Genomic DNA, 22,579 nt, shown 5'->3' on the forward strand with positions numbered 1-22,579 from the left:
TTCCATCAACTTTGACCTAGTTTCCTGGTCAAATTCAGGGAATAAGGGAGGAGACGCCAAACTCTTGAACAAGTGAGAAAAGGAGGCAGCCCAGGTAAGAGTGAAGGAGAGAGTCACCATGGCAACAGGGAGCCAGAGGCTGACACCTTGGGAAAGAGAAACAGCCAGAAGAGAGAAGAGCTCCTGAAAATAAAAGACTGATGAAGGAAGATTGAAGTGGGAAGGAATCTTTTCAGTCTTTTTCAATTCACACTGATTTCATTAACTTCCAGGAGTCTGAGGTCTGTAATTAGCATGTGGAAGTCCGCAGAAAAGTCACCCCCCAAATTCCTAGACAAGGACCAGATCTGTCTGCAAAGGTTTAAGCCAGAAACCAGGCAAGTACATTGACTTCTGAGGTTTCAGGGTTCTCAACCCCTTTAAGAATAAAAATCATTTCAATTAGAGGCGGACTTCTGGTATCTACTGTAAGAAGTAGGAACTGCAGAAGCATATCCTAAGGGATGAGGGAGGGGTTAAATACTCAGCAAACATCTGAGTTATGATTATGTGTTTCTTCTATAGGAACTGTGCTAGGAGCAGCAGAGACAAAAGATGGTAGCTGCCTTCAACCAATACTCAGAAGTCTAGATCCTTAAGTCCTGAATGATTATCATCTTATAACTTACTGTATATGAACCAGGTTTAGCTGAGAAGAAACTTCAGCAGGAGACCAAATTATAAAATAGGGAACCATAACCCTTTCCTTTCAGGTCTCTCACCGATCTTATTTCTGTGTATTTTGAGAGCTAATTTTATTTTTTAAAAGATGTTAATTTCTACACCCAATGTGGGACTCAAACTCACAACCCTGAGCCTCATACTCTGCCAATTGAACCAGCCAGGTGCCCCAAAAGCTCATTAAAAAACATTTTTAAAAAATCTTTAAGTATCTTCAAGTAAGTCCCAACGTGGGACATGAGCTCATGATCCCAGATCACCCTCCACCAACTGAGCCACCCAGGTGCCCCTGAAGAGCTCATTAAAAAAAAAAAAGTGCATGCACTCCAAAATCCAAGGAATTTCATTCTGAGTTATCTACGGGTGCAGAAAACTAGCCTAGACCACCAGAATATCCCACTACAGTTTTTAGTTAACTGGAAAAAAGACTAAATGTAGCTAAAATTCCTTCCTTTTGCACCCCAAACCCCACCCCTGGACTACAATCATTAGGGTCAATAGGGAAGCTTTTCTCCACAGGATTTCCAAAAATGGGAATCACTAAGTAGGGGTAAAGCTCCCTCAGGCACACTTTCCAGTAACTTCAAACACCACCTCACAGACAAGAAAACCATTTTTGCCATTAAAAAACTTTATTTTTATTTTTTACAAAGAATATCCCCCACTTGGAGTGAAAATATATCTGGTTAAGTACAAAATATAGTTTTTATCATACAAAAAGATAAACATTTACAAAACAAAAAAAATGAAACCGCTTTCAGCCCACATTACTTTCTCAGAAGGTGGAGCTCAGTGCTCTGACACAGGACAGTGAACAAAGTGCTAAGGCTGAGGGGTCTGACCAAGTGCTCAAGGGCTGCAGTTAGAGAGGACTGTCAACATGCCGGGTCTCCTAACACTGCAGGGAGCCCTGGGGGCTGTGGCGAAGGCGGCCTGCTCAGTTCTCATGGCAATGTCTGGAAGCTCTGATCACAGTGTTGGCGGCATCTTGATCTACAGTTCCTCGGAGGGTGTGGAGAAGTCACAGTGGGCGATGCTGATAGCAGCAACCCTTCTCACATAATTAAGAGTGTTAGAATTACAGAATTCTGTACACTGGGACAAAGCCTCAAAAGTGAGGAATAACACTTTTTTTTTTTGCCATTGTGCTTAGCCCTAGAGACGTAGTAGACCAGTTTTAGCTTACATTTGAGATAGGGAAAAAAATTTTTTTCGAAAGGAACTAAAGTGCCAAGAATTATCACCTCAGAAGCAAGTCCAAGGAGTCACATGAAAAGAAAAACACATTCTCCCATATGAAAACGTTTGCAACAGGAGAATACAGTGCAACAGGCTCAAAAAATGGCTTTTAAGACCTTTGGTGGGGCATGGTTACAACTGCTTTAAGCCAGATTAAAGTACATTCGAAGCAAAGACAACCTTAGAGCTTCTTTTTAATTCACATGGGAAGCTCGTCTCCAGAAGTTCAAACCACATCAAGTTCTGGAAGGTTTTTCTTTTCTTTCTGCTGTAAGTGTAAAACAAAGGGCAACACTGATTTTAAGAACCTTCTTGTCCCAAAATTTTGGCCATGATTTTTTTTTTTTTTCCTTTTCCTAATTTGCTAAAGTGGCTTTGCTCCACATGGCACAAGAGTTCAAGATACAGAATCCCCTTCAAAAACCCTGGGGAAGACCATGTCAGGAGGCCATTTCTACCCCTTATTCAAACTTACTAAAAATGCCTTAATTTTTCAAGATCTGAGAAAACAGGATGGGCCCGAATTTTTGTAGTGTGTTTTTAAACCCATCCAGCAAACACTCCCTATCACAACCTCTCCCTGGCTGAGGACGAGCGTGCACCATTTTAAGGCCCAGGAGGTCGCCTGCTGATCACCTCCTACACTGGGAGTCAGAGGCTCGGGTGGACCCATACCCCAATGGAGAGACTGTTGAGTCTCTGAAAAAGTAAGAGTCCAGGAAGAGAGGCAGAAAGAAACAAGTAAGTACAGCTGCTTCTTTTCTTCCACGTGTTCACTGCACATTGTTGTTGAGAATGCAGGGATCCACCTGGGGGTGGGGGAGGCAAGAAGGGAGAGAAAGAAAAGACCATTTTAGTTTGGGTCAGAACTGACAGAACCACCCAGTTTAGCAATACCTCCAACTCAACTTCCTATGGAAGGTTTAAGACAAAACGTAGTGCTAAAATGATAATTCTCACCTCTGTGTAGGTAGGTGGTGGCATGAACTGGAATTCGGGAGCGTACATAAAAATAGGGCTGTCTTGAGGACTGTCTGTGTCATCTAGCAGAGGAGTGGTGGGGCTCTCCAATCGGTGATCTTCAGGAATGATATCCATGTAGCAAGGAGGAGCTAGAAAAAAATATAGGCATAAGAAGTCTGGCTGTGAAACACCTGACCATCACAATTTCACAAACCCAAGCAGGCCAAAGAGGAAAGATGGACATTATTAGGTCTGACTCACCTTCTGGGGTATCGGGGATGTTTAGATCTACCCAACTCATCTCAGAGCTGGTTCGGCTGGCCATGCTGGATGTCCGGCTGCTCAGACCTGACCGGCTACCAATTACGAGGGGCAGATCAAGGATGACTTTCTTGGAGCCGGGGACGCTGACATAGATCTAGAAAGGAAAAGGACAGTTTGTTAGATTACAGGTCTGGAGAAACCACTGCTATTTTGACAGAAGAATAATCTCTCTCTGACTCCACCCACTCACCAGTAAGGAGTATTCAACTCGAAGGATGTTGCAGCCCAGGATAGAAGGCCTAATCTTCTGCACCCGAAGGCTCTTGCCACGCCACGATGCACAGGTTCCTGAGATGATATGATTGCCTCTGACCGATGACAGCTTCTGCGTCAACACTTTGGTTTGGCCATTGGCAAGGTAAGTGTGGCGGGCTACTATGGCAGCTTTGGGGACCACGATGCGGGAACATGTATTCTCAAAGTCAGCATGGATAGAAATCTCATCACCTAAAGAATGAGAAAGGTGAAAACTTATTAGCTGATGCTTGGTGCAATTAGTGACTTTTCTCCTATCCCTAGCCCCTGCCCTCACTCCCAAAACCACAGTCCCTGTTTTATCAGTCTACCATTTTAAGTACTAGGTTTTTACCTTCACAGAATCCTTTTCTGTCAATTCGGGCAGAGACAGACACTCGCCCATCAGGAATGAACATGCAGGAAACTTTCTTCTCCTTTTTAGCAGACACAGGGGCCTATGTTGAATAGGAGTAAAAAGAGGTTTTGAGAATTTCTAGAGATCCTTTTTTTTTCCTTTCCACTTCCTTACCTAGAACAGGCAACTTTCCTTCCCACCTTGGTAATTTAGGGCTGAATTCCCTGAAGTGCTTCAATCTAATGCCTAAGACACTTAACTTATCATCCCCGAAACCCAAGAGAATAGGATTTTAAAATGAACCTCACCATTAAATCAGGAGTATTGACATCCACTAGATCCATCACTTCGAAAATTTTCTTGGTCTCTTGAGTGGGCTGGCTGGGGCGATCAAGAAAAGCCTTCACCCAGTAGTCTACACACCCATACTTTCCTTTGAAGGATGTTCCCAAAGGCCTGTCGGGGGAAAAAAGCAGTTAATCTACAAACGCTCTCCAAGAACAGGAAGTGACCAAAGGCTGGGAAGAGTGTGAGAGATTAAAAAGTCCAAAGATGCATTCAGCAGACACCTACCCCTGAGGAAGCTCAAAGCCAAACTTGTACTCGTATTTGTTTCCAGGTCTCATGATCACCATCTCATTCTCACCTGAAAAGAAGGAAAAGCGAGTAGCCCATAAGTTTCTTGTTACACTTAAAATGCAGTTGTGCGATAAGGAGTTCCTGGGCAGCAAGCAAGCCTACTGTAGTTCCCCCACTTTTATCCAGTATATTCTTAAATGAGATTCTGACGCATTTTGTTGGGCAAAAAGTTACAAAGCCCTGCAGTGATGACAGGCTACTATCATCTCAAACAGGAACCAAGCAAAGAATAAGCAACTTATGCATAAAAAAAAAAAATCCTTAAATAGCTAAGGCAACACCCCTCAGGATCACCTTCAGATCACAACACTGTAGGAAACTGTACAAATCACCATTTTTTAAGGAGTCTGCAAGTCAAAACTTAAAAAAAAAAAAAAAAAAGGAAGCAACACGAAATTCAAGCCGCTCAACCCGAGCAACTTAGAATATTTAGCAAAAGCTCCAACTGTCCGTTTCAACTCTTCCCGAATCAGCTTCCACCCTCCCGGCAGACAATGGGGCCACTCACCTGTGGGCTCGTCTTCCAAGAGAAGCGTGTCTTCGTAGCGCAAGTACTCGGAGGTTTGTTTGCACTGCTGGGATCCCTGCATCCACAGGACCTTCGCCACTCCGCAAGCCAGGATCCTGACAGCTTTGACTCGAGTGACTTCACAAACCTCCACTACCACCCGGCCAGCCACCTTCTCCCCACTGCCGTACACCTTTTCAGGGTCGTTAAAGACCACCTCAAAAGATTTGATCTTCTTGAACATCACCATGATTGGACTGGGTTGGCTTAACAGTTAAAAAACGGGGGAGAGAAAGAACAACAGCAAAAGTCCCAAATCCAAAAATTACAGAAAATTAAGGTTATCTCACTCTCCAACTCTCCACTAAAATCTGATGGAGATGTCAGGAAAACGTAAGCTGCGGGTTATGCCAAGGAATTTCCAGAGAAAAATCAGCTTTTTTTCCCCCCTTTCCTCCAACAGCTAGAGGAGTGCTCCGGAGCTCGGCGAAGCCACTCACGAACCTGGACCAAAGAGAGCAGTGTACAGTTGCTAGCGTGAGCCGGAAACTGTTTTATATAGTAGTCAGGCACCGCAGGGCCACGCGAGCGCTGGCCCGGAGGCTCGTGCTGCCCTCGTGCACAGCCCTCCCATTGGCTGCCCGGTCCTTGTTTACCGGGAGCCCAACCAATCGGCGAGGTCGCAGCGGCGCGTGGACACGGTGTGCGCCTGGCGGGGAAAATGGTTGTTGTGCGCCGCCGCCTCGCCGGGAGGAGGGGGCGGAGGGGCTGCGAGCGGCTGCCCTCCGGCCCAGAGGAAGCGGGGCCTCTCTGACCCTAGAATTTATCGCGGGCTGGTGGCCATCGGAGGGTGGGTGCAAATGCTTCTGGGCTGGGAGCGGCGTTTGCGGCAAAAGGAAAATGTGCTTAGGTGGGAATTTCATGCCTAGCCTTAGCCAGCGCAATTAATTTAGGGGCGACTGTTTATTCCCGGCTCACAAGTCGCAAGTCCTGTGAAAAACAATCCCTTCACTCCAAGAATACTTCAGATTTGGGGCGGAGGCCAGGGAGCGCTGGTGTTACAGTTCAGGAAGAGACCCTTTGTCCTTCTCTTGCCCCGCGGCTCTGTCAGCACCCAACAGACTGTGAAAGAAAAGGAGAACTTGCCACAAGTTGTAACCCCCCTTTCAGTCCTCAGTGGACAAAGGGTATGCTCGGCCTTCTTCCTCCCTCTCTAGCCCCTCGGAGCCCCGGAACTGCGTGCCTGAGCTGTTCTCACTCCCTGTACCCTCTATTCTGTTCTCTGTGTTCTCTGGAGCGTAGAAACAGGGCGTGTTCACATCCTGTTGGCTTTATCCCCTCGTCTCTTCAGTTTCTGCCTGCAAAGTTGAGGAACATTTTGTTTATGTTCCCCCCGGTTACCTATTAGTCCTTAGTAAGGTGTGCTCTCTGGGCTCTGATTCTCTCTCACTCCCTACTTCTCAGGAAAGGAAAGGGGGAAAAAAAAGACGTTTCACTGCTTCGCCTTCCTGAATTCCTTGCGCTCCTTCTTGTCTGCATCCCCTCTGAAACTCACTAAATCAAAGGTACGTTCCTAGATCTGTTGCTCACACTGTTCACAGCCTTCTAGTTAAAAGTTCTCTTGTTTGTAACCAAAGCGTCAGTGGAGAGATGGCTATTTTCCTGCTTGAAGGCAGAGTGTTCCTATCTTTCAAAAATGTTCTTCGAAGCCCTTCAGAAATCCCAGTAAGGAAACAAGACAAAAGGGTCACCGGGACACTATATGTTCAAGATAAAAGAGACCCTGACTCCTCACTCTGTGTCGTCCTTTGGCTGCCACATAGGTTTCCCCCCACCCCACCACTGGGCCATGAGATGACTTAGGAGCTGACTCCTGAGAAAGTACTCGAAAATGCAATCAGAAAGACTTGCAGCAATACAGGGATTTCCCCCCACACCTTTGCTTCGATTCCTGGGCCTCCCTCATGTCTGTGTTGAAGTATCAGGAGATTATGACCTCATTTTTTTTTTTTTTTTTAATGCTAGAAAGAGGAAGATAGTGCTTCCAAGACTGAGATGGGGAAGTAAATGAGAAACATTAGGATATACAGAAATCCTATTGTCAGCAAAAAGAAGGCTATTCATCGCTGTTAAGGATCCTTCTTTCCTTCCTCATACACCATAACTGGGTTGACACCCTAAGGCTAACAAGTTACAACTCAGCACCACTATTAAGCAAGCTCAACACTCAGGCATCAAAACTCTGTTGGAAATCACACACACACCCCATCAACCCTCAGGAACAAAAAAGGGAACATGTTGATCCTTGGGGTGTGTGGGTTTGAGGCGGCACCCTGGTTTAGAAAGTTAATCAACAAGCGACTTGTTTTCCAGGCTGTCAACAATATTGATTGAATTATCAGGAGTAGGCAGGTTAGGACTCTCACCAAAATAATTTTAAAAATTCAAAACTGTGTCTTCTGGGAGAACTTTTAGTTTGATGGATATGAAAGTGTACATAGATATGAAACATCAAAATATTTAGGAAGAAACACATGAGCCAAGTGCGTGGTATGTAGCTACATAAATTCTTAGGGGCAAGGAGAAGAGGTGGGTAGAAATAGACCAGGATGTTGTTGATTCAGGGCGTGTTAGAGAAAAGGGACTGCTGGTATTTATTTGAGCACATCTATGAAGGGCTGAATTTTTTGAGCTTTTAAAAATCTTCAAGCAATTCTCTCTTGCTCTAAGTTTCTCTCTTGGGCTCAGTTTTTTTTCTTTCTTTCCCAGTTTGCAGAACTCAGTACAGACCACTTGTTTGCGCTGTGCTGTGCTTGGGTTCCCTTCCGGGCCAAAAAACTATTTAGCCTTGGCAGTAAGCAGCTGCTGGCCAGGCCCCTGGCCAAGGCGTGTTCTGAAACGAAGCCCTCTTGGACAGAGTTGTTTACGACCTTTCACCTTATAACCCGGTATTCTGATTAAAATCTGCTCCCTGAGTCTTCTTTCTCAGTTCCTGCATCAAAGAAAGAAAAATCTTGTAAGTTCCTGTCCCAAAAGCAGGGGACATACAGTCGTGGGGTGCGGTGGCGCAGTGGGGGAGGGGAGGGCAAGTCTAGGAGGAACAGCAAAGTAGGGCTAAGTCCAGGAGTTTTGCAAGTTAGATCATCTTTACCTGCACCTTCCCCACCCTCTTAATCTCTGTGCCAATAAAAAGCCCAATGGTGATTGTTGTTTGTTTTACTGGCGTTAGTTGAGTAAAGCCAGAGCTCTCAGGGAGGCAAGTGCCCTTCCTACTCTCTTCCAGCCAGGGTCAAAGTGCTGGCTGCATTGCTCTCTTCCTTAACTTCTGGCCTGATAAACACTTAGAACACTAAAGTTCCTAATGGAGGACAAATCCCTTTCTTTGTCACCTCCACTCTGTGAACTTGCCTTTACCCGTGTCCATCAGGCTTTCCTACTTTTTTCCCTCGGCAATGTTAGTTTAGAGGCAAATAAAGGCCCAAAGGAAGTGTGGGATTCCAGACTGCTCAACTGTGGAGCATGCCTCTGGGTCAGGAATAAGAATATATTAATAATTGTACAGCGTCTTGAGTTCAGAGTGCCTTTCTTTTGTCATTTATCAAGCACCTGTCATGGACCAAGTCCTTAACATAGTTATTTCAATGACATTTTATTTGTAAGTGCATCTGTCATCTTGTTCCAGAAAGGACTTAAGGTTAGATTATTTCATTGAATTCTCACAATAACTCTGTGACTCAGGGTTGATTAAGTCAGGCTCAGAGGGTTAAGTAACTTGCCTTGAGGTCACAAATTTTGTAAATAGAGCCACATCTTGAACCCAAGTTTGTCTGGTCTAAAGTATTGAACTCTTTCAGTTTTCCTGCCTCTCAGTACCTTAACACATTGGTTGTAGTTTCTTTTGTTTTTTTAAGCTTATTTATTTTGAGAGACGGGGGGGGGGGGGGGGGGGGAGGAGGGGCAGAGAGAGCGGGAAAGAGAGAATCCCAAGCAGGCTCCACACTGCCAGCACAGAGCCCAGTGCGGGGCTCAAACTCAAGAGCCATGAGATCATGACCCTAGCTGAAACCAAGAGTCAGAAGCTTGGTACTGAGTCACCCAAGTTCCCCAGTGCTTTAACCCATTGTATCTTGTATCTTGTTTAATCCTACTGTAAAGGATTCAGGGCAAGACTCATAACGTTTTAGAGTCAAAGGGGACTCTAGCAGTCTTTAAAAAACAAACAACAGTGACAAAACAAAAAACAAGACCGAGGACATAAAGCTAATAACTGGTGCAGCCATTCTCCAAACCCTGGATTCTAAACACTTAACGTAGAGCTCTTGTCTCTACGACGCTTGGTGAGGGTTCTTGTTTTTTTTAGTTTAGATTTAATTATTAAAAATTCCTGATCTGGGGGCACCTGGGTGGCCCAGTCGGTTAAGCATCCAACTCTTGATTTTGGTTTAGGTCATAATCTCATGGTTCATGGGATCAAGCCCCATACTGGGCTGGGCACTGACAGTATGGAACCTGCTTGGGATTCTCTCTCTCTCCCTCTCGCTCTGCCCATCCCTTGTTCATGCTTGCTGTCTCCTTCTCTCTCACAATAAAATTAAAATAAAATAATAAAATAAAATAAATACAAAACGTTTTCTTCAAGGTTTCCAGAGTGGTTTTTTTTGGCCTTATTGTCCTTGACTGCTATATAATTTGAAAACTGCCATCTTTTAAAACTTTAAGAGTTCATCTTGACTTTTAGACTTTCTCCTTTCCTGGCAACTTTTTTTTTTAATTTCTTTTTAATGCTCATTTATTTTTGAGAGAGACAGAGACAGTGTGAGCAAGGGTGGGGCAGAGAGAGATAGAGGAAAACACAGAATGTGAAGCAGGCTCCAGGCTCTGAGCTGCCAGCACAGAGCCCGACACGGGGCTCAAACCCACGAACCGTAAGATGGTGACCTGAGCCGAAGTCAGACCCTTAACTGACTGAGCTACCCAGGCGTCCCTCTGGCAATTTCTTTTTTCTCTGCCCCCTGAAAGCTTTTCTTGAGGACTTGTCCTTGGCCCTCTCCTTTTCTTCCTTTACATTTTGCTCTTCAATTTGCCCATCTGTATATCACTTGTGTCAAATTTATACTATGCCTTTAGCTTGTCTCCAGAGTTGCAGCTGGCATCTCAAATTCACCTTGTCCAGTGTAGAATTCATCATCTTGCCCCACTGTGCTCAAATTCAGGTCTTCCCTTTAATACTTTTAATGGAACCATTATATACTCATTCCCCAATGAACAAGGTTTCAAATCAAGGAATTGCTTTTGATTCCTACCTCTATAACAGTCCCCACATCCAATCAATTGCCAAATTCGGTAGAGGCCATCTTCCCAGTGTTTCTAGAATTTACTTCTTATTTATTATTTCACTGACCGGCAGTCTGGTTCGTGTTCTTGTTACTTTTGCCTCGATTGTTTGAATACCTTGTAATGATCTTTCTGCTGTAATCTGTAGACCACGACTAGATTAATGTAACAGATTTTATTCCTGTCTGTTTCTGTGATGCTCCAAGATTCATTGATTACTGAATCAAATCCAAATGCTTCAACCTGGCCTTCACAAATTGACCTCATCCCAGCTTTCCAGTCCATTTCTCACTACTTCCTCATGAATGTACCCTCTACCTCGGCCAAACCTGAATACTCAGTGTTCCCCTGATACATCCTTCTCTGCCTCTGTGCCTTTGCTTATGCTTTTGTCTCTACCTGGAATACCTGATCTTCCTCCCCCACCTCTGAATTTTGAAGTCCTATCCACTCTTCCACAGACAGCCAAATGACTTTTCCTCTCTGAAACCTGTCTTGATTCCCAATCGCTTCATCTTTCACCTTACAACCACACAGAATTTCGCTCTCTTTTGAATGCTCCATGACACAAATGTTATTTATATTTCTCATACAAAACCTACATGTAAATTTCCTTTTCTGTCCTAGATAATGAATTCCTAGAGAGCAGGAACTCTGTCCTCTTTTATCTTTGAATCCTTCATAGCATCTAGCAGAGTACATTTCATAGAGTTAGTATATTATTGAATACAAATTTGAATTGATAGACTGGAGTGTACCTCTAGAATACAGTATACACTAATCAGAACCTAGTATTGTTTCTTATCAGTGTTAGACTTTAAACTTCAGTTCTCTCTGCTATACTGTAACTTATATAACCAGTCCCTCCTCAAAGCCTATGGCCCAATCATGTGTCAGGGCAAGGGTGGTAAGAAAGTGAGAGGCGATGGTTTGTTTTTCTGGGGAGAAAACCGGGCTATGTTGATATTTATAAGCATGAAAGAGATGGGACATTGTGTGCTTAGCCGAACTTCCTCTTTTCTAAGAAATTTTTTCTTGCACAATTTGGTAATCCATTTGGCTCAGCTCTGCCACCCAGTGGGTGAACTAATGTACCGTCCAGATCTTTAGTCCAAGGATTGTCTCGAATGAACGGAAGCTTTTCTGAGACCTGAAACCCTGAGTAACAAAGATGATTCTTTGATTGTGAGAAGAATGAGCAGAGGAAGGAATATGATATTCGTGACTGAGAGGAAGAAACTGTATATTAAACCAGTTTTCTTTTTTTTTTTTTTATCCAGACCGACATTTAACAATACTTTGTTAACAGCCTTTAAGAGTGTACATAGAGCTATTTATACATGTGCATTATTAAGCAATTGCATAAACATTTGATTCATTAAATAAGCAGGGAGATATTTTGCAGAAGAGAATATTATGATTCAGAGAGCTCAAGTGATTGCCTAGAGTCACACAGCGAGGATAAAATTCATATGACATATGGCTGAAAGATTTCTCAAGTAGTGCATCTCTGATCCTTAAAAAAAAAAGAAAAGAAAAGAAAATTCAGGAGGTACCTGGGTGGCTCAGTCGGTTGGGCACCTGGCTTTTGATTTCAGCTCAGGTCATAATCTCAAGGTTTGTGGAATCAGGCCCATGTTGGGCTCCACGCTGCTTGGGATTCTCTCTCTCTCTCTCTCTCTCTCTCTGCCCCTTCCATGCTCTTGCACACTCGCGTGTGCTCTCTTTCAAAATAAATAAACTTAAAAAAAGGAAAATTCATCTCCTTTGTAAAGATTTCTATGATTTCTACAAGCAGATTTAATTTCTACCTTCTTTGTATCCCTACAGTATGTTGGACATAAGATTCTGTATATTATGAATATTGATCATTTATCTTATAATTATCTGTTTGTCTGTTTCTTTCCCTCTAAACCAAGTTCCCCAAAGGTTGTCTTATGGGCTGCACAATTTAGGTGCTTCAACAATTCTAAGGAAGGTTAAAAATCAATCAATAGGATTATTTTAGCTTGATCAGCTAATGTGTACTATAAATAGCCCAACCCATTCCTTGTCTTTCTGGTTCTCATTTGTTCTCTAACACTGATGGTGTTCCCCTGAAGCTGTAGCCTTGGCTGTGGTGGGTGCAGGGCTGTATCCTCCATGTAGAGAAAATAACACCATAGCAGAATATTTTCTGTTTCAGATGCTGTAGTTTTACCAAAGGGCCCTTCAATTCTTGGCTGGAGTGAGGTGGGGTGGGAGGGCAGAATGAAATAGCTGATAGATTTTTTTTTTAATCTGACAACTCATTTCTTGGAGGAGTTAAAGAAAAGTGCTATATCAAAGACTGATTACATGAAGATATGGAATATAAATACAGTGGAATATTACTCAGCCATAAAAAAAATGAGATCTTGGGCGCCTGGGTGGCCCAGTCTGTCACGCATCTGACTCTTGATTCAGGCTCAGGTCATGATCTTGTGGTTCACGAGATCAGGCCCCGTGTCTGGCTCTATGCTGCTAGTGCGGAGCCTGCTTGGGATTCTCTCTCTGTTCCTTCCCCACTTGTGTGAGCTCTCTCTCTCTCTCTCTCTCTCTGTCTCAAAAAATAAATAAAACTTAAAAAAAGAGAGATTTTACCATCAGTGACAACATAGATGGACCTACAGAGTATTATGCTAAGTGAAGTAAGTCAGAGAAAGACAAATACCATATGATGCCACTTATATGTGGAATCTAAAAACTAATGAATGAACAAACAAGGAGAAACAGACCCATAAATACAGATGGTTATAAAAGGGGAGGGGGTGGGGGATGGACAAAATGGGTGAAGGAGTGGGAGGTCCAAGCTTCCAGTTATAGAATGAGTAAGTCACGGGGATGAAAGTACAGCTTAGGGAATATAGTCGATGGTACTGTAATAGTGTTCTTTGGTGACAGGTGGTGACTACCCTTGTGGTGAGCATAGCACTTACTTATTAACTTGCTGAACCACTATGTTGTACACCTGAAACTAAGACAACATTGTGTGTCAACTATACGTGTGTGTATGCATATATGTGTATGTATATATGTAAATACAAAATATTGATTCTTTGAACCAATAGCAGACAATGATTCCAAAATCATTAGCCCTGTAGCGAAGGCAGAGTCCAGTTATCTTGCCGGATTTCTCTTTCACTTTCTCCAAGCCCACCCTCCATTCACAAGTTTTATCTCAGGAAACATATGTAACTTATTTCTTCCTATTGGGAAGGATGATGAATAATTTGGTTTGGGAGTAGGCAGAAAAATTGAGGAAGGCCTTTTATTTTCTAGTGGTTTTGCCTTCTTTCCTTTCCCTAGTGCTGGTACAGTTTCCTGGCACTGATTTTTGAGAGCTGTAATTACTGGACCACAGAAATTATCTTATTGAGGGCTTACCAAAAAACATCAGTCCTCATGCCTCACTGAGGCGTTCAGTAGAGTCTCTTCCAATTCTTGTAGCCTGTTTATCTAGTATTTACTTTATATTTCTAGGTGATATGTTTCTTCTTTCCATTCTTAATTTAGAAATAGTAGACATAGCGTTGACTTTTTTGTTACAGTAATTGAAATGTCAGCTTTCACATCATGTTGTATACCTGCCTTCTCTTTCCTTTCGCCTCATCCTCCTAATATGTATATCACAGTTTTGGCTGTATCAACAGCCAGTGTTTACATTATTGCCTCTGTGTAAATCATATCCTCTGTGGACCCAGGTAGTATATTTTCATTGTTTCATGTCTTGAACAACCCTTTGTTTGTTGAAAAGTTATAATCATTTATTTAAACAATTTATTGGTTTAACTGTGTACCTATCTTCAGTTTATTCCTGAGATTCCTGAAATGCCTATTCTGTCAAATGTTTATTAGAATTTTTTCTCAAATGACCAACATACCTAATAATCTAAGAAATCCATTTTTCTTTCTCAGGGAGACTTGCCCCCGCCCCACCGAGTAATTCTTTCTAGTCACCACCGCCACCTGCTGACTGTTGTTGGAAGAGAAAGATGGAACTCTGAGGGGCAGGGCTGATGTTTTTAAGCCAGAAAATGGCCTTTTCTAAAGGTAGCTGACCTTTAGAATGACTTCATCTGAGGAAGGAATGAAATCATGAAATATTCTCTTTTCCTTGATCCATTATCCTCCTCTTTTCCTTTTCTAGAAGAAGAAAAGTCTGTTCTAATCTTCCTTAGGTTTTCTTTTTTGTTGTTCTGTTTTCTAATCTTTCTTTTGATACTGTGATCATTCTGAGCCTTTGTCTGATCCAACAAAGGAAAAGGGGAAGATGGGCTACCTGTTTTTAAAAAAAACTACAGCTTGGGGTGCCTGGGCGGCTCCGTGGATGAAGTATCTGACTCTTGATTCTTTGGTTCAGGTCATGATCTCACAGTTTGTGGGTTCAAGCCCCGCATTGGGCTCTGTGCTGATGGTGCAGAGCCTGCTTGGGATTCTCTCTCTCCCCTTCTCTCTGCCCCTCCCCTGCTCTCTCTCTCTTTCTTTCTCTCAAAAAATAAAATAAAATAATTGTTTAAATTACAGCTTTATTGGGTATACTTGATGTATAATAAACTACACATATTTAAAGTATATAATTTCATGGGTTTTGACATACATATACTCATGAGATTGCTGCCACAATCAGGTTAATGAACATGTGACTCTCAAAATTTCCTCTTGCCCCCTTGTAAACCATCCCTTCCCCCTTCCCCCTTTTCACCCATTCCCAAACTATGTATTAGTTTGCATTTTCTAAAATTTTATAAAAATGGAAGCACACTCTTTTTTTGTTTGGGTTCTTTGCTTGCATGATTATCTTGAGATTCATCATGTTGTTATGTGTACTAGTTTATTTCATTTTATCGCTGACTGATATTCTGTTGTATGGATTAATACAACTGGTGTATCCATTCATCTGTGAATGGACATTTGGGTTGTCTCCAGTTTCTAATTTTGTTGGTTATTACAGAGAAAACTGTAACGAACATTTGTATGCAAGTCTTTGTGCTGACATGTTATCGTCATTTCTCTTGGGTCAATACCTAGGAGCAGAATGTTTAGATCATATGGTAGCTGTATGCTTGGCTTTAAAGAAATTGCCAAACTGTTTTTACAAAGTGGTTGTACCATTTTACATTCGCACCAGCAGCTTGTGAGAGCTCCACTTCTTGCCAACACTTGATATGGTCAATCTTGTCAATTTTAGCCATTCTAGTGGTTGAGTAGTGTTTTCTCATTGTGACTAATTTGATTTGCATTCCCTTCGTGACTAATGATGTTGAGCATCTTTTCATGTGCTTATTCCAAGCTACCCATTTTTAAATACTCCCTTGTAATAGGGCTAACCTTAAGTTTGGGCAAAGGAAACAGTGTTACATGACAGGTACCATGAAAGAATCTCATTTACCAGTTGGCTATGAAATTCTTGACTGACTTGAAATTCCCACACCTGAGAGATAAAGTTACTCTTTTGAGTTAAGAGAACCAATATAAGGAGCACTTAAAAAAAATGTTTATTCATTTTTGAGAGACAGAGACAGAGCGCAAGCAGGGAGGGGCAGAGGGAAAGAGAGAGACACAGAACCTGAAGCACACGGGGCTCAAACCCACGAACCAGGAGATCATGGCCTGAACCGAAGTCGGACACTTAACCCACTGAGCCACCCAGGCACCCCAGGAGCACTTTCTAAAAAAAGAGTTTTTCAACGTTTATTTATTTTTGGACAGAGAGAGACAGAGCATGAATGGGGGAGGGGCAGAGAGAGAGGGAGACACAGAACCGGAAACAGGCTCCAGGCTCTGAGCCATCAGCCCAGAGCCCGACGCGGGGCTCGAACTCACGGACTGCGAGATCGTGACCTGGCTGAAGTCGGACGCTTAACCGACTGCGCCACCCAGGCGCCCCTAAAAAAAGAGTTTTTGAGGGAAAATGCCTGTGTGAAGGGACAGCCTTGAACACCACCATCTCCCCCATTCTCTTCCATTAGAAGAGATGGTTTTCTAGATTCGCTACAGGTTTCAGAAAGTGTGAAGACTGTGATTTGAGGGAGTGCTTAGAGGATACAGAGAGGAGGGAAGAGGGGATAAAGACATGCAAAAAGATTTGAATTGGCAAGCCAGATAACACACCCTGCCTGGTAAGCCCTGGGGGTATCCAGGGGGTTTATGGTCAGGTGGGTGATACTGAGAGAAGAGGAAGAGAAGCGTGAACAGTGAAGTCAATAGAACGACTTCTAGTCTCAGTTTTCTCTTCTACAAACTAGATCCCTTCAACTTTGGGCTTTTGTTCCTCCTCTCCCCAGCTCTCCCTTTGGGCTTCTGATGACAAAAGAAAAAAGTCGTCTGTGCCCTGTTGGCAGCCACAGCTCCACTTCCTTGCCCACCTCCACACCCACAATCTTTAATGGCCCTCTGTTTCCTTGACAACACAGCATAGTGGTTAAGAGTTAAGGCTCTGGAGCCCAACGCCTGGGTTCAACAATTATTGTCAATTAATTAATTACTGTTCCACCCTTTATTAGCTGTATGATTGTGGGCAAGTTGCTTAATCTTGTTGTACCTCAGTTTCCCTATATAAAAGTAAAGATGAGACTATTACCTTCCTTAGAGAGTTGTGAGAATTAAATGAATTTATGTTTTTAAAATGTTTAGAACATTGCCTGGTAGGTTTTAAGCTCTAATAAATGTTAGCTATTAATTTAAACTCCTTGGACCCACTTTCAAGATGCCTGCTAATTTGGCCTCTGTCCATCTACTGTTCTATGCCTTTACTTCCTATCTATTTCATTTGAGTTTTGCTGGTTTCCTCACTGAATCATGAATCTATGCATAACTCCAGGTGGTTTCCATTGCCCCGGCGGGTCCTTAACAATTCAAATCCTACCCAGTCATCAAAGATCACTTCAAATCCCATCTCTTCTATTACCTCTTCTTTATTATTTCCTTAGTTCGAATCAACTACCTTCCCATCTGAATTTATTGTACCACAGAATGTAGGGGATAACTGCACACTCATCACTCCTTCATGTGAATCAGTTGTATCTCCCTAATAGCCTGTGAGCATCCTGAGGGCAGAAATAATATCTGATACTGCTGAGCTGTCTTTCAATGGAGTGAATACATTGCTTGTACTCCATTTCAAGCATGTGTAAAGAGATTCGGCATAGGCCACCGAAGAGGGTGTGAAGAATTCATAGCTTTAGTAACAGATCATTTAGGGGCACGATGCCGGCTTCTTTCCTGTCTGTGCCATCCTCCAAAGGGTCCAGACGATCCTCCTAAGATCCCGACGACCCCCACTTCACTTCTGAACCGAGAAAGCAGGACACATCTTACCCACTTATATTTGTCAAATAAATTCCATCTTTAATCATTTCCTCCTCTTTCCATTGTCCAAGAGAAAATATCATTAGATCTTTGAATCTCTCATAGGTAGTGATCGCGTGTTCCTCTCTCAATTCTTTCCTCTGAAAAGTCTAAATCCTTAAGTTTTCTACTGATCATCAGGACCCCTTATAACGTCTACTGATCATCAGGACCCCTATAACGTCGACAGTTGTTGGGGTGATTTCAGGAGTAGATGGAGTACAACAGTTCGCGGATCGTAACTGGGACTGGGAAAATGGACAAAGAGCTCCCACAGAGGTCTAGATTGCAGAAGCTTTGCCCAGAACCCTTATTCCGTGATCATTTCAGCCCGGGACTGCAGCCTTATCTGACTCTGGTTAAATGGCATTATTTCACATGTCCGCTGGTGACCACTGTTTCCTTCCATGATTCTTTATGTTCTTCTCTGCCAGCCTCTATGCCCACATCATTTCCAACCCAATCATGGAGTTGCTGGCCACGTTACTGAATGCAAAGCCACAGAACAAAGAGCCCACTCCAAATGAGTGGGGCTAGGAGGGTTCCCGAGGAAAGAGGAACCCCCGCATCCGAGGGGAAGAGGTGCAGCTTTTCTAAGTCCGGCAGGAAGGCTCGGGCATCCTCCAAAGCCGCCTGAGCTGCCACAGTGAAGTTCGGGTCACCAGAGATCAAAACATCAAAGACACAGGAGTGGAAATAAGCGTCTTCAACTGGCAGCCCTTCCTTACACAGCCGTCTGGCGGTGTCAATGGTCAGAGCTCCCCGGCGGCTGCGCTCTGAGCGAGAGAGTCGCTGACTTGGGGGGCACCCCCCAACACAGAGCTGCAGGTCTTGCTCAGCTGAGAAGGCCCGGGCCACGTCCTCTGCTACCTTGATGGAGAAGGAGAGCTGCCCAGCTGTCTGCCGGATGATTATAGTTGTGCCAATATAGGCGGCTCGGATCTCCACGTGGTTCCCAGGGTTAGCAGTTCCAATGGACAGACTGGACCCCCCGGGTCGGTCACCTCCATTGATAGAGCCATCTTCAAAGGCTGCCGGAAGATTGTCCACCTCAGCCTGGTAGACCTTCTGATCAATGCATTCCTGCATGTTCTTAAATATAATGGTGAGCTGTGAGGGCAAGAGGGAAAACTGTTCATTTTGGGCTGAGTGCTCCCACCCCTCGGCAGTCAGGTCTCACCCACAGTCAGGGACTTGATCTCGGCAGAGACTCGAGGCTTGTCGTGGCCCTCGCTCACTCTGATCCCTTCTCTGGTACTCCAGTATTGCCCTATCCCTGCTCGACCCCTCCCCCTCCTTTTTGGCCTCAATCTCAGCAACTCAGGAGAAGACAAGGTTTCCCTTCTGTAACTTCTCAACCTAGGGCTCCTCAGCTCTCCTCTCAACGTTCTCTTGTGTCTTCTGCATTTGAGTGAGCGAAGGAAAGTGACTTAAGGAAAGAGTGCTGGGGGGGGGGGCGGGGGGGGCAGGAGATGCAGGGGAGGTGGAGGAGGAAAGGGAATAGCGAGCATTGCTGTGCCACAGTTGGGGGTGGGAGGGAGTGGTACCGTGGGCGACCATGAGAGGGTCTGGAGTTGCTGCTGAGTCCCTGACCTTCCGGGTGGCGGTGGCGTTGGCCCCCGATGCCACGGGGGAGCTGGTGGCCTGGACAAAAAGGAAGTCATTATCCAGCAGGGGCCAAGCTCCTTGGACACGGCACGTGTGAAAGTGGTGGTGAAAGCTGCGCACGTGGGGGTCCCCGAAGGAGGCGCAATGCAAGAAGCCCGGGGGACGCCCGTGCAGCCGGGAAAACTGGCCTTCATAGTCACAGGGGTCCGGGGCTGGGGGGCCGGAGGAGCGGGCGGGGCCTGCGCCTGGAAGGGCGGGGCCGCGGGCCGGGGGCGGGGCCGTGGGGCCCTGGCGGGAGCAGTTGTGCTGGATCATCAGGTCTTCGATCCCGTGCACCGCCGAATGGAAGGCCAGGTCCCCGCGGCAGGTGCGGGCGGTGCGCCGGGTGCAGAGAGCGTAGGAGCGGAGGGCTCGACAGAGGCCGCCGGAGCCCACCCCTCCACCTCGGCCCCCTCCTCCTGCTCCTCCTCGCAGGGCTCCCGGTGACCTCCCACCTCTAAGGCTCAGGGTGGACGATACATACTCAGCATTGCAGCGGAGGATCTTGCATTGAGAATGAGCTGAGGACAAAGGCAGAGGACTGTGAGACGGCCCCCGGATCCCCCCCGTAACTCTCACCAAACTGGTGAAGGGGATTCCAGCTGTTTCTAAAACCCAACTGATCTCCAGCCCCCAGCCCCCTAGTCCTGTGTTCACTCAGTCTTGCTAAAAACGTGTGAGCCCGTCGGATCTCTTCTCCCTGTGGATTAAGCGCTTTTCCAGGGCTCTTCCCCAAAGCGAATGGGAAATAAAAAAAAATATCTGCTTGAGAGTCCGGCGAGTGACTGGAACCCCCCAGCGCCCGTCCTTTCTCCTCACACGGGGTCACCTGCCCACCCTTGCACAGCAGCGGACCCTCCAGGTTCCCCAGCCCTTCCCTAGCCCTTCCTTACCATGTCCACAGAGGAGCAGCAGGAGGGTGAGAGTGCTTAGAGTTGGGGGGCTGCCATGGGGGGACCGGCCTGGATCCCCCATACCTATCCGGCCAGGTCCCCCCAGGCTCCGGCTCTTTCCAGCTGATGACCCTCCTACCTAGTGAATTTTGACCGGACTTCCTGTAAGGGACTGAAAAAAGAAATTTGGCCGGGCATGGGAAGAGAGAAGAGTTGAAGGTCATTCAGGATGATGTGCAGAGAATCTGGGAAGATCAGGTAAAGGACTAGCGGCTGGAGTTTGGGGAGAATGGGGCTCCCCAAACGGTATGTGTGGCTGTGAAGCCTCTGTGCCCTGCTCTTGTGGCCACTTTCAGGTCCCTTATGCAATACCCTGAGGTGGGGGTGGAAGGAAGGTTGACTAGACTGCTGGTGGGGGGGGGGGGGCGGGGAGAGCAGAGTCCACTGTATTGCCCCATGCTAAGCTATCAAACAGCAGAAGTGTCAAAAATAGAGGGATCGTGAGGATGGAACAGACTCCAGTCATCCCAGTGGGCTCCTCAATAAAATTAGGATCTGGAAATACTTCAGAAACATACCTCTTATTTGCCCCTCCCCATCTGGGGAGGGGGGGCACCCTCCAGGGGTCATTCATTTCTCTTCCTCCTTTGTGTCAGAAGTTTTTGCAAGGAGTGAGGGTGGTACACACACATCTCTCTCTCTGGAACATCAGTATTCGGATGAAAAGGGACCGATCTCTTTTATCAACTGAGAGAGCTCAGACTATATAAAATCCTCTCTCATGGAATAGTGGGATGCAAACCAAGCATGCAAATCAATATTTGTTTGTGCTGAGTCCACAGTTCTTGGTTTTTTTTTTTTTTTTTTACTTTTCCAAACCTGACTGAAGAACCACTCTTTTCATTAATCTTCTCTCTGCAGAAGTTCTCAGGCCTCTGATGAGGACAGGCCTTGGGGAGGGGCTGAGTTTCTCCTGCCAAACTCCCCTTTCTCGGGGTAAGGATGTGGACTGAGGTAGGAGTCATGCAGGAGGGAGAAGAGGATGGTGAGACTACAGTGTGGACATAAATAATTTACAAGAATAGCCCCCAGCCTCGGAAGGCCGATGTGAAGGGCACTGCGGAGTAGAAGCAGGGTAGAAGGGTATCAGTGACTAATCATCTGAGGCTAAATTTGGCTTTGGTGAGAAAACCGCAGAATAGGGGATATGGGAAACTCCTAAAACTTCATCAGAAGTCTGAGGCAACAGGGCAAGGAAGGAGCTAAAACAGGCAGAGGAGAGGTGGAAGACTAAACTTCAAGAGGCCAGTGGGCAGCAGCCAGAAAGAAATAAGACAGGAGGAGAAATGGAGACAGGCACCTTGGTATGAAAGAGATCCTAGCTTCTGGCCCAGAGACATTCAAGTAGGTGTTGCAATTTTATGAAAGCCTAACTTCATTCCAAAAGCTTATTAAAGGAATTGCAATTTCATTTTGACTTACTGTTTCCAGGGGTCAAACATTACTCTGATATCCAATCCTCCAGCCATGACTGCCTACTCTGTCCGTCAGCTCCGGCCAGGGGTTCCCCCGTCTCTTTCTCCATGTCTCCCCCAGGTCCCCAGACCGGCTGCAATCTCACTGAGGTCAGGGAACCAGAGAAGGTTTGGTGTGGGGGGAAGGTGGAGTAAATGGCTGGCCAGAGTACTGGACAGCTGAGCGGGGGAGGGAGGTGGCTACTGAGTTGACTGTTTTAAAAATAGCTAAGTCCAAAATCCCAGGAACGTTAGTGGGGGTAGGGTATGGGATGGGGGGAGAGTAGGAGGATTAGAAAGAATATGGAGTATAGGGTGCCAAGTGAGGAAGGGGGGGAGAGAAATATCATAGGCAAGTCAGATATCCACTTGCAGGTTATGTGACTCTAGTCACTGCCTACTCCAGGCAGCCCTCCAGCATTCTCAGTAACCAGTTCCCGGCCTTTAAAAACTAGAGTGAGAAATTACATACCTTTCTTTCACCACCCTCATCTCTGCTATATTGAATATTGCATTTAGTTTCTACAGAACATATCTAGGAGGTAGCTGCCTTTAAATGAGGTCTATAGCAGAGGCAGTTCACAGCCCCTCCCCCTCTGTGCAGAGTATTTCAGAAGGACGAAAAAAGCCAGCTGTCCAGAGAAGAAATCTGAGCTCTGAGTTGCTTAGGACGAGGGTTTGTTTCAGTCGACTGGTCCAGATCCTTGCAGCTGTCTATCCCCCGACCTCCTCCATTTCATTCCCTTAGTTTATATAGCAATGCCGCTTCCCTCCCTCTCACTGATACAAGCACAAAACATAAGCTCCTGAGTTGTTAGGGGAGGAGGCTAACATAGGC

General features: G+C 45.2%; 2 protein-coding genes and 1 long non-coding RNA gene across 5 annotated transcripts; 1 reads left to right on the forward strand and 2 right to left on the reverse strand.

The window, feature by feature from the left end:
* Positions 1-1,331: 1,331 nt before the first annotated feature.
* LOC115520278 (thioredoxin interacting protein) lies at positions 1,332-5,519 on the reverse strand. The gene is made up of 8 exons (XM_030324505.1): positions 4,986-5,519; positions 4,412-4,484; positions 4,147-4,294; positions 3,836-3,938; positions 3,437-3,693; positions 3,184-3,340; positions 2,920-3,071; positions 1,332-2,768 (listed from the first exon to the last, which is right to left on the reverse strand). The coding sequence occupies exons 1-8, from the start codon at positions 5,233-5,235 to the stop codon at positions 2,733-2,735; spliced, it is 1,176 nt and encodes a 391-aa protein (XP_030180365.1). The 5' UTR covers positions 5,236-5,519; the 3' UTR covers positions 1,332-2,732.
* LOC115520279 lies at positions 3,255-20,755 on the forward strand. The gene is made up of 3 exons (XR_003970746.1): positions 3,255-3,358; positions 8,548-8,555; positions 20,743-20,755. It is a non-coding gene; the product is annotated as an uncharacterized LOC115520279 (long non-coding RNA).
* Positions 17,668-21,866, reverse strand: HJV (hemojuvelin BMP co-receptor). Of its 3 annotated transcripts, XM_030324504.1 has the most exons (5): positions 21,710-21,866; positions 20,228-20,399; positions 19,819-19,855; positions 19,235-19,331; positions 17,668-18,797 (listed from the first exon to the last, which is right to left on the reverse strand). In XM_030324504.1, the coding sequence occupies exons 2-5, from the start codon at positions 20,307-20,309 to the stop codon at positions 18,171-18,173; spliced, it is 843 nt and encodes a 280-aa protein (XP_030180364.1). In that variant the 5' UTR covers positions 20,310-20,399; positions 21,710-21,866; the 3' UTR covers positions 17,668-18,170. The 3 variants fall into 3 exon arrangements, with proteins under 3 accessions (XP_030180364.1, XP_030180361.1, XP_030180363.1); XM_030324501.1 differs by having other exon boundaries at positions 19,281-19,855; XM_030324503.1 differs by lacking the exons at positions 19,819-19,855; positions 20,228-20,399; positions 21,710-21,866 and having other exon boundaries at positions 19,235-19,527.
* Positions 21,867-22,579: the final 713 nt, after the last annotated feature.

The sequence above is a fragment of the Lynx canadensis genome, chromosome C1 (genome assembly GCF_007474595.2).
Source record: "Lynx canadensis isolate LIC74 chromosome C1, mLynCan4.pri.v2, whole genome shotgun sequence".
NCBI classification, from domain to species: Eukaryota; Metazoa; Chordata; class Mammalia; order Carnivora; family Felidae; genus Lynx; species Lynx canadensis.

Excerpts from the sequence above, each read along its gene's own strand:
- HJV (XM_030324501.1), bottom strand. The coding sequence starts at position 20,309 with ATGGGGGATCCAGGCCGGTCCCCCCATGGCAGCCCCCCAACTCTAAGC. Across the intron at positions 19,856-20,227 it reads GCTGCTCCTCTGTGGACATG|CTCATTCTCAATGCAAGATC; the intron begins GTAAGGAAGGGC and ends CTTTGTCCTCAG. Across the intron at positions 18,798-19,280 it reads ACGCCACCGCCACCCGGAAG|CTCACCATTATATTTAAGAA; the intron begins GTCAGGGACTCA and ends TTGCCCTCACAG.
- LOC115520278 (XM_030324505.1), bottom strand. The coding sequence starts at position 5,235 with ATGGTGATGTTCAAGAAGATCAAATCTTTTGAGGTGGTCTTTAACGAC. Across the intron at positions 3,939-4,146 it reads TCAATACTCCTGATTTAATG|GCCCCTGTGTCTGCTAAAAA; the intron begins GTGAGGTTCATT and ends TATTCAACATAG. Across the intron at positions 3,694-3,835 it reads CAGAAAAGGATTCTGTGAAG|GTGATGAGATTTCTATCCAT; the intron begins GTAAAAACCTAG and ends CTCATTCTTTAG.